At 39.4% G+C, this 10,931-nt stretch overlaps 1 protein-coding gene across 1 annotated transcript; it reads right to left on the bottom strand.

Annotated features, from left to right (window-relative positions):
* Positions 1-4,438: 4,438 nt before the first annotated feature.
* LOC115690406 (DNA-directed RNA polymerases II, IV and V subunit 3-like) lies at positions 4,439-9,955 on the bottom strand. Its single transcript, XM_056307850.1, has 3 exons — positions 9,389-9,955; positions 8,234-8,471; positions 4,439-4,964 (listed from the first exon to the last, which is right to left on the bottom strand). The coding sequence occupies exons 1-3, from the start codon at positions 9,835-9,837 to the stop codon at positions 4,692-4,694; spliced, it is 960 nt and encodes a 319-aa protein (XP_056163825.1). The 5' UTR covers positions 9,838-9,955; the 3' UTR covers positions 4,439-4,691.
* Between the last annotated feature and the right edge of the window lie 976 nt (positions 9,956-10,931).

Below are 10,931 nucleotides of genomic sequence, written 5' to 3'. Positions count from 1 at the left end.
CTGTTGTTGTGGGTCCTTATATTAATTACTCCTGATGTAATGTGCCTGCCCTACCATACCAGAACATTTTTATCAATATATAGCAAGGACAATGTTGAAGATTCATATATAGACAAGGCATTCAATTAGAAATTATGGTAAGTCCAGTGTTGTGGGTGGTGGTCCTGGGGCGGGTAAAATGTAAAAGGGTTACCAGTTCATGCTTCTCTTGTTTACGCTCTTCTAAGTTCCACCGGGCAATGACCTTCGATTTAAGCTAATGCAACAACATGCCGGGAGTAGGAAGGTTTTCGCTCGTCTTAAAATGTCTTATTTCTCGGTAAAACGAATTGATTGCCTCGATTAGATGTGCTCAATCTAATAGTTGTGTGAGGATAGGGTAATGTACCTTGATAATACCAAATGAGTTAACACAAACTTTTTTATGCTGAATAAGGTTTGGTTGGGAAATTGTCCAAAAAGTCTTAAAGTTATTGCACTTTTACTAATTCAGTCATAAACCTTTTAATTATGTCAATTGAGTTCTAAATATTTTCACATTTTGCCAATTAAGTCCAACTAGCCAATTTTGTCTGGAAATCACTAACGTGAACGCCAGCCATCCTTTGTGGCACGGCGGGCTAACGTGGACAATTTTAATAATATTTTTATATCTTTCAAGTTTTTTTGAATTTTTTATATTTTAATTTTCTTTCTTCTTTTTCTTTTTCCTTCTTTGCTTTTTTTCTTTGTTTTATTGTTAAGGGCCGTGGGCCACCGACCGAGGCCTCGCAACTCCTGTCGGCCATTGGGCGGGGGCTTGCGACCCCTTGCCGGCCATTAGGCAAGGGCTACAACCCTCGCACGGCCAAGGAGGGCAGCGAGCCCTTGCCCAGCTTTGAGCAAGGGCCACAAACCCTCGCTCGCAGCTGGCAGGGCTCGCAGGCCCTTGCTCAATGGCTAACGAGGGTCACCAGGCCTCGGCCGGCAAGGGGTTGCCAACCTTAACAATATATATATATATATATATATATATATATATATATATATATATATATATATATAAGCGTAAAGAAGGAAAAAGAAAAAGAAAGAAAAGAAAGAAGAAAATAAAAATATAAAACATTTAAAAAATAAAAAAAGAATATTAAAGTACTATAAAAAATTATTCACGTCAGCGCCAGCCGTGCCACATCATACGGCCGACATCTACGTTAGCGATTTCTAACCAAAATGGCTCAAATGGATTGAATTGATAAAACGTGAAAATGTTTAGGACTGAATTTGCACAATTAAAAGGTTCATGACTAAATTGATAAAAGTGTAACAGGTTTAAGACTTTTTGGATAATTTCTCGAGTTTAGTTGCTTCGTAAGCCTAAATTTGAGTCCTACAAAACAAGAGGATAAAGATAAATATATTGTTCTCTACATGTTTCCTGGCTCAGGCGTGTCCTGACTCTCTGAAAAAACATGGCTGCAATTCTGGAAATGTGTCTGCTTAGGAAGACAGAGATTTAGGTATCTTTTAGGCAGGCTGGAGTGGCAGTGGCGCAGTGCCCTATCAACTGATGTTTTAAGGGAAGTCTTGGCCAACTCACTAGGTTTGGATTTAGCTAGACTGCTAGAGTTTAATATAGAAAAAATATGCGGTTAAAATGACAATATTCACCGATAAACTATATCATTAAAATGATTGATATATCTACTATTTAATCTACAATGGTAAATTTGATCTTTAGCCATGTAGACCACAAAGTATAAAGAAGCAGAACATATAAATCAGTGGGGAGTGCATAAGGAATTGGACACAATTCCTCTGGACTCAGGTACTATGATGAATTGAGAAACCATCTGATTTTAACCAAAGTTTGAAGCCATTAAAAATTGGTTCGAGTTGTGTATTATATATTTAATTAAACTAGCACTTTTTTTTCCTTATAAAATTCTTAACGAATCGTCTGATGGTTAAACAAACGCCGAGCCAAGCTATAGAGAAAAGGTTTACCACAAAGGTCGCGCTAACATGATGAGATACCAATGACTACTGAATGTCAATATGTTTGATTTCCAAACCCGAAGATGCTTCACATTGTTATCAATTAACACGTTTGGTTTGATTCGCAATATCGTTATGGTAGGATTTCTCGCATGTATGCTTCCTTTCATCTCTTAACATGTATACACGAGAGAGTACTGGGCTATAAGAACTTTGTTTGATAGGAAGCTTTACAGAAAATTAGCTAAGGAGCTAAACAAAATGACATTTTTTTCCTACACCCAATGAAAATGGGAACTCATATCACATATGGGCAGATTTGGCTGTTCTCTCTACAGCCACAGGAACTATACCCGTGATGGCTTGATTTTTCCAGTAGGAGGCACCAGAGACAAGTAATTAATGATTCGTCCCAACAACTTGATTCAATCTGACTATCAATCAAATCCCAGATAAAAAAAAAAAAAAAAGAAATCTGTAATCACAGTTTTGATGGTGATCAAGATACAATAGCAGCAGCAAACCAATGATTGATAGATGATGAGACGGGAAAAGTGTTAAAGAAGATCTAAATCTTTTGCATTAGTGTCAATTCAGTTCTAAACTTTTTATATTTGTGCCAATTTAGTCTTAAACCTTTTATTTTTGAGCCAATTCAGTCTTAAACCTTTTTTTTTTTGCCAATTCAGTCCTTCCGGCCAATTTTGGCCGAATTTTGCTAACGTGGATGCCGACCGACTGGCGGCCGGTCACCGGCGCTGACGTGAACAACTTAAATGATATTTTAATATATTTTTTGATTTTTTATTTAATTATTTTTTTATTTTTTCCCCTCCCCTCCCTCCTTCCTCCAGCCGGTCGCCGGTCCAGCAACTGGCCAGAGGCCAGAGGCCGGTGAGGCTCACCCTCGCTAGCCATTGGCGAGGGCGGCCTCGCCCAACCATGGCAAGGCTTGCCTTTGCCGTCGCTGGTGAGGGCGAGCCTTGCCAATGGCCAGTGAGATTGACCTCGCTAGTGGCCGGCAAGGGCGAGCCTCACCGGCGCCGGCCTTTGGCCATCGGCCACCGGCTGGAGGAAGGAGGGAGAGGCGGGAAAAAAATAAAATAAAAAAATTCAAAAAAATAAAAAAAAATATTATTAAAGTTGTCTACGTTAGCGTTGGTGATCAGCCGCCGGCGTCCACGTCAGCAAAATCTGGCCAAAATTGGTCGGAAGGACTAAATTGGCATAAAGGCACAAGATTTAGGACTAAATTGGCACAAATGTAAAAAGTTTAAGACTGAATTGGCACCAAAAAAAGTTTAGGACTAAATTGGCACTAATGCAAAAGGTTTAGGACTGAATTGGTACCAAAAAAAGGTTTAGGACTAAATTGGTACCAATACAAAATGTTTAGGACTTTTTTTGCACTTTTCCCTGGTAAAGACTAAATTTTTAACCATTTCGTGTACCAATGATCAATGGGATCCACATGAACATGAATCCGTAACACATAAAATGTGCACTGGAAGGACAACTAATGCATGTAGAGACCAAGCCCGGGAACATGAATGGTTACCAGCTGGTGTACTTATAGGGCCACTGAAACAAATACCCGTGACGCAATGAGACGGACCCAAACTTTAGGGTTCCCTGCATCACCGCAGAATTACTAGAGGGAACACATTGCAACATCTGACGAGTCAAATAGATCCTGCAGTCGAAGTCAAAACACACAGCACAAGATTGGCAAAATACATGACTGAGGTACCAAAACAATGTTGGGAGGGGACAAGTACTTGGCAAATAATTGGAGCGGCGAAGGAAATATGTGAAGTATGTTCATCTGCTTCACCAGGCAAGTCCGTTTCCCCCTGGCACAAGACGGCAAACAACAGAACACAGAACAGTGACGGGTGGAAAACACCATTCCAATCTGATTGGCTACTGATATACAATGATGAGATGGGCACTGTCATTCCCTTTGCCCAGAGTAAAAAAATCATACAAAGAAAATGGATGTTTGCCAGGCTACTATAATTTTCACAGCAAGGGGACTAAGGACAGTGGATATGGTTGCTGCATCAGTGGTCAGAGTTGGAACTGAGATAAGAGCCTTTTGTGCCTAGAAGCCGCAAACGAATTACATCCACTCCCGTAAATCAAATGGACATGCCACCCACAAACTAGGATGTTTTCTCAAGGAATTAGCTCTGGGCAAGTCATGAACATGCAGCTCCTGGTCTTACCATTTAGATTCTCAGAGAACATTGATGGAAAAATAATCAACCGTCTATATATTTGTCTAAGTGCCCGAGAGAATGTCTGAGGAGCATGAGGAAGTGTAGCACTTGCTAGTTGCTAAGCTGTTTAAGAGATGGGATGTACAATCATCAAATCAATGTTACAGGCCCAGTTTGTTAGAGCAACAGTAAAACTGCACATTGAGAGTATCCCAAGAAGAGAAAATTTGGCAACCTCATTAAAAATGTCAATACTCATGCAGAATCTAATAAACGAGTCATCCAGAAGCTTGTTAGGGATGATCCTGTAAGAGGGAAGTGTATATGATCTCCAAAGTACTCGTCTCTCGGAAACTAAAACAAACAGAACATAAGAAAGATTGAAATCACAGGCTGATAATTTCGTGTCGCTAAAACAAATTAAAAGGGTTGCATGAAGATCCACTAAAACATTTAAGATCAGGTTTAGAAGTATGCTTTTGTACAATCCAATCATCCTCCACGCATATGAGCCCCTAGCTCACCAAATTGATCATCAGCTTCTACTGTATCTTCTGATAAGCGAACTGCATCCAGTTTATGCTTCAACACTTCTATGGCATTGAGTACCAACTGTGAAGCTTTAATTGCTCCAGTGGATTCAACAGTGAAAATAAAACTGTCCTCCTTTGCATATATCTCCACAAGACCTGGCTTTCCCATGGCTTCAGCTTTTTTGATTACTTCATCATCATAAGTGTAAGCCTCAGGATCAACAACTACCACCTAAAAGGGAATAAAAAATGAGAAATAGAGGGCCTAAACTCAGCCATCCATGCCTATTGCTCAAAGGAACAAATTAAAGCATAGCGTAAAGTAGAAAGTCCATGATCATCATTCGTTTAGAATAACATTATTGTGACATGAAATGAAACTCCATCTTATGTTAAATAAACAAATTAGACAAGCTGCAACGTCTAGAGAAGCAAATATAGCATCCAATTCAACATGCCAAGAATGACACAGTATCAATCATGTCTTAATTCAGGCCAAAGTAAAATTTATTCCTGTTTGTATAGAATCTGCTATTCTCACAATCTTACAAATCTAGGAACCATTCCTGGTTAGCACTAATTCCTGTGGTGAGTTGAGTATTCTGTCGCCTAGGAAGAAAGGTTCAGCACACTCATGAGTCAACAATTCTAATCATCATTATACAATATTTACTAAAAAGAGTGTCTCCTCCAGAGCTATCTCCACGAGTGTATATATTACAGGCACAGGATGATCGATGATCAAGGAAAAAGAAACAATAAAATCTCTTCCTTTGTCAAACATCATTCTCAGCTTTTATAATGTTCTATCAGCTCAGCATATAAGAGCCATATCAGACTAAATTAATGGTCAGATAACTCTTTCAGACTCTCTACCAGTCAAGTCATTAGCTGAATAAATGGCCACTCTGACTATAATTAGAAAAGAATTCCCAAAAACCAAAGGGTTTAGTGGCCACCCAATTTGGCAATTAACTCGGTTTTTCCGAATAAAAATACCAAAAGATTAGTCCAGTTACTTGATCGCCACAACGAAAACAAGTGGTGTGAAGAGCTAGAACAAATACATCAAAAGAAAGAAAGAGAAAAAAGAACTAGAACATAGAAATAAAAGTAACTTTTAGTAGTGATTGAGCCTATTCTTAGCAACACATTAAAACAAAAGCTTTCTTGCAGGCATTTCTGATGTGTATTTAACCAAATCTACTTATAGCACAGTGCTTGACAATACAATGGGAGCTAACAACATTAATCATATGCCAAGTTAAAGCCAGTGATTATTTTTCAAATAGTAATAAGCATCCTATTTATTTTTGTGTGATTTCTTTTATTTCTCATCTTCTTAATTTCAGTAAAAAGTAAGTTTCTATTTTGTAGGGGTTATTCAAAATATAACTTTGCACTTGCCGAATGTCAGCCATTTATTGCATCAAGATTTAAGTTAAGTTTGCCATAAAGAATCACCAAAGCAAACAAGAATAATATCAGTAATTAAAGAATGATTTTCTTGGAAATTAACCAATGACCGAACAAAAAGAATGAGAAAAGCTTGAAACAATTAGAATTGAGATGAAACAATTAGAATTGAGATGATAGAAAGCAAATAAAGAAGGAACAAAACTATTTAAAAGGGTTTCTTTTTGCCAAAAAATTATCAGGAACAATTTGTAAGATTGAAATAATTTGGAAGATTGAAAACATAATAAAAATACTGATACTTTCATTAAGAGCACAGCAAAAGAATTTTGAGATATATCACCACCTTTTGATTCAAACTCGGTGCAGAAGTAATTCCATCAACTCCCCCACATATTGAGCCACCTGTGCAATTTGTATCCATTGATACATTCTAGACCAGATAAAGTATAGTTTTCATGGGAGTGACGCCTTAGGATTGAGCACCACTTACTCAAGTGGAGAATTTTACTTTCACCAGCTTAACTTGTCAAGACATGGTCAATGTACCCATACTGCACTTAGAAATAGTAATCCCAACAAATCCGAGGCCTGGTTCCTCTAAAAGTTACCATCGACAACAATTACGCACACATTTTTCAATTACGAAGCATGGCAAAGTGACCCAACTCACCAATAATTACCCTAAGTGGATAAGATAAAGAGCCCACATCCTTTCTTCCCCCTTCACTTCCTTCCCAAATCTTTCTCATTTTAATATCTTCAAGGCAAACTATAACTTTTGCTAGATTAGACTCCTCTCAATATGTTGCCATCTACATCTACATCTTACATCTAATGATCTCATTCTTTCCATTTATCCTGATATATTAAAGAATCTTTCTGAAATAAACTATTATCAAACAGTTTTCCCAACGCCAGATAATGAGAACTAAATGATCATTTTTCTAATGGGGTTACTCTTATCAAAAGCAAAATGAATAGCTAATGTACAATATGGCTCAGTTTTCGCAGTGCCAACCACTCCTACCAAAAGAATGTTTGCACATGCAGGCTTGCTACTGGAAGCATATCTTGCATTTTGAGTGTTTCATTATCCTTCGGTGACAGAATACCGGTCACTGTCTCAGCTATGCTCAGGAGGCTAAATGAAAGTCAGTACAGGCAGGGACTCACCTTGGGACACCTACTAATTATAAGAAGTTTGTCTCGTTCGTTTTCTTTCCCTTATCATTCCCCATTATAAGTTACCCTTTTTACGGTCACAACTATTGTAATTTGAATTCGTTTTTCCTTATATAAGTCTATATTCTATAAGACTGCAGTCACTCTTATTTCGAGGTACCTTCAGCTGTCGTTCAGTACTTCGACATTTGCACTAGCATCATACCGATGCTCCTCGCCTGCACACACTACCATGACCAATTAAGGCACATACAACTTCACATGTATATGCCTTAGATGTCCTCGCTAAGTTATCTTATTACAATAAGAACACAGATACTGCTCAGAATTTGCTTTCCACATAAGTGTCTTTGGACTCATGAAATCAAAAAGGCAGCTGAAGATTCTTATTTTCACATATTGAGAAGAAAAATAGTCAAGATGATCTTAAAATCAACATTGAAACCCTACTTTTTTTACAGTTTCACATGTATTGACCCAACTGTAAAGATTATAGTCAAGTGTTTAGTTTAAATCCAGGAATTTCATGTTGACAGATATTTCAAGTAGTTGTTAAGGCGTCAAAATTTGAAATTTTTTCCTTCAAACGCAGAATCAAACTGATCAAATCCTATCAGAATGTTATCAGGGAGAGTCAAGTACAATATTTCATAATGGAGTTGAAGTAAAACTTATTTGCAAAGAAAGAATACAAGGCATCACATCAAGTTTCTCCCCCTTCGTCTTATTTCAGAGCAATCCATTGGACAATAAAGTTCTACCATTCTGGTTGCAAATATGTAGCATCATTTCTTTTAGTCAGACAATATTATGTATATGATAAATTCAGTTATCACGTTCATTGGAAATTCACGCATCCTGCAGGCCACACACATATTCAATGATAAGAGGGAAACCAACCTGCTCAGTATTAGGATCAATGTCAAACACTTTGGTAGGACTGCTGTCCACCCAACTTTGTTTTTCCTCAAGGGACAAGTTCTCCATTAAATCTTCATTGATGTGAATTTCAGGTTCATACATGAATGTCACTGTGGCTGCAGGTGACCACTTTGCATGATCTTTGCCAATTCCTTTTCTTGCTATTGCTCGCAGCCTTAGCTCTTGACCTCGGCGAAGCTTCACAATAGTAATTCCCCTGTGCACATAAAAGAACATATGGGAAAATATAGTGAGAAAAGCAACTGTTGCACCATTCTCTCAATGCATCCCAGACAGTAATGACAATGATGCTGACTATTCATACCTATCCATATCCAGGAATTCCCCATCACAATGATATCGATAATTATCGGTCACATTCTCTATTTACTCTACAGGCATGAAGCAATTAAATCACGACAACATATGATTAGCTACGAAATATACGAACTTGCATTTAAGGTCTTCTTTACACAGAAATTTATGCACCAAATTGGTCTAACTTAAAGAACCATGTTCACCATCTATTCTTGCCTTTAATCCGAGAAGAAATCTCAAGGTGATTTTACTGCATACTCCCGTGAAGAGACAAGTATTGCCGCATATAAGTGTCTATAAACCAACAATAAGCCCTTCATCGAACTTATTTCACTATTAATTTTACCACTAACCAAAACCACACACACACACACAATCATGCATACCCACCGGCACACCTCCACAAAACTTAGGACACAGTACGAGCAATTCAACAAAACTCAAATGTCCAAAGCCCTCTCTTTTTTTTTTTTTGGCTTTCACAAAACCTCTAAAGAAGCAGCAGGTCACGCTATGCAAATCAATCTTAGACAATTTCCAAATGAGCAGCTCATTCAATAGAGCTTTTAAATTACAATTGTGAGAATACCATGTAATCTTTAGCCAATAGTAGGGTAACATGTTAAACCGTGAAAGCAGGTGAATTTCATATTCACCCAAAACGAGAGAAACATGACATTTCCAAGCAGAAGCCCAAAAATCAAACCGAAAAGAAATCACCAAAACCCTCGACACATTTCCCTAGACGAGAGAAAAAAAATTTGAAAGTAGCAGCAGCACCACCAAAGCGAAGCACGAGCGAGCTAATAAACATACTTCTGCTCGGAAGAATCGTCGCCGCCGAGGGAGTCGGAGAAGTCGACGGGGACGACGGTGTGGTCGGAGCTGATGAGGTCCTTGCTGGTGACGTCGAGGGTCTGGTCGGTCATGCACTTGGCGCGGAGGTGGAACTCGACGGAGCAGAACTCGCACTGGCCGTCGCCGTCGCAGGCGTCGCAGTCGCGGGAGAAGCGCATGGACATGGCGCGCTCGGAGGTGAGGGGGATGAGGCCAAGGCGGTGGGCGATGAACTCGTCGTTGAGGACGGAGGAGTTGACCTCGATCTCGACCAGGTCGATGGCGATGGTGGGGACCTCCGCGATCATGACGCGGCGGAGGGCGTTCGCGACGCTGGCGTCCGTGTCGCGGAGCTCGAACTTGAGGTAGTCGTCCTTCGCCTCCCGGACCTTCACCTTCGGGAACCGCTGGTACGACGCGCCTTCCATCGCCGCCGCCGCCGCCGCCGCCGCCGTCTACGGAGGAGGAGTAGAGATTCGAGGAGGAGCTGCTGCTGCTGCTTGCTTGCTAGCGCTGAGAATCGCAGAGGTAAAAATGCGTTCTTTTTCCTTCAGGGGTTTTAGATGAAAGAGAGAGAGAGAGAGAGTGTGGGGGGCGTGCGACGTCGTAACGTCCCGGTTCACGAAACGTTGCGTCGTTTCGGGCACTTGCGAATACGGCAGGTCGCTCCCTCCCTTTGTGCTTAAATTGTAGTCTCGATGTTTTTTTTTGGACAAAGGAGGCTCAATTGATCAACGATGCATTTTTTTGGTTTTTCGAAATGAATAGTTCATCCTCGATTTTTTGTAGACAGTGTTGATAAGTCAATCGTGGTGTTCTCTTTGCTTTATTTTTTTTTTATGCTCTAAAAAAATCACAAATCAATACACTTCGTGCCGCTGAAAATCTTAAACCGGTACACGCAGTAGCACATTTACCTTCAAATTGATTTTCGTGTCACGAAAAATCCCGAACCGGTACAATGTGAGAATTCCACTGAAATCTTATTGTGAAAGCCCGGCAAAATTAGGGGTTTTAGCAAATTTTCGAAATATTAGAGAGCTCTTAGAGTAAAATTTGATTTCCCAGTGGTAGTTAATTTTTTTAGATCCGACTTCCCATAACACCATAGTTCAGTATACCCTTTTATGGTAAATTTTCACACGTCGATCATTTGCGTTATTTACCACGTGTAGACTGTCATACTATACTAGTTTGAGATTTTTTACTATGTGAATGTTAGTTTGAAGTAAATGTGTACTAGTTTGGAATTTTTCGTGGCCGATCAATTAAATTTTTCGTATTGGTCGGCATATCAATTTGAGATTTTTTGTTACACAAAAATTAATTCGGAGTAAATGTGGTATGGATGTACCAATTGATCGACGTACCAATTTCTTCCTATTCAAGTGCTCATCTTCTTTCTTCTTCCAGCAAGATGAACAAGGAAGAGCGGCGACCTCGTGAGGATGGAGGAACACCATGAGAGATTGAGTGTGCAGTGTTGGCCGTTGAGCTCACCATCGATCGGCTTCTTCTTGTT

Source organism: Syzygium oleosum, unplaced genomic scaffold (assembly GCF_021117445.2).
Source record: "Syzygium oleosum isolate NSW1041296 unplaced genomic scaffold, Sole_v2.1 Sole_v2.60, whole genome shotgun sequence".
NCBI classification, from domain to species: Eukaryota; Viridiplantae; Streptophyta; class Magnoliopsida; order Myrtales; family Myrtaceae; genus Syzygium; species Syzygium oleosum.
Note: the sequence above shows the minus strand (reverse complement) of the source record. Positions and strands in the feature narration are given on the sequence as shown.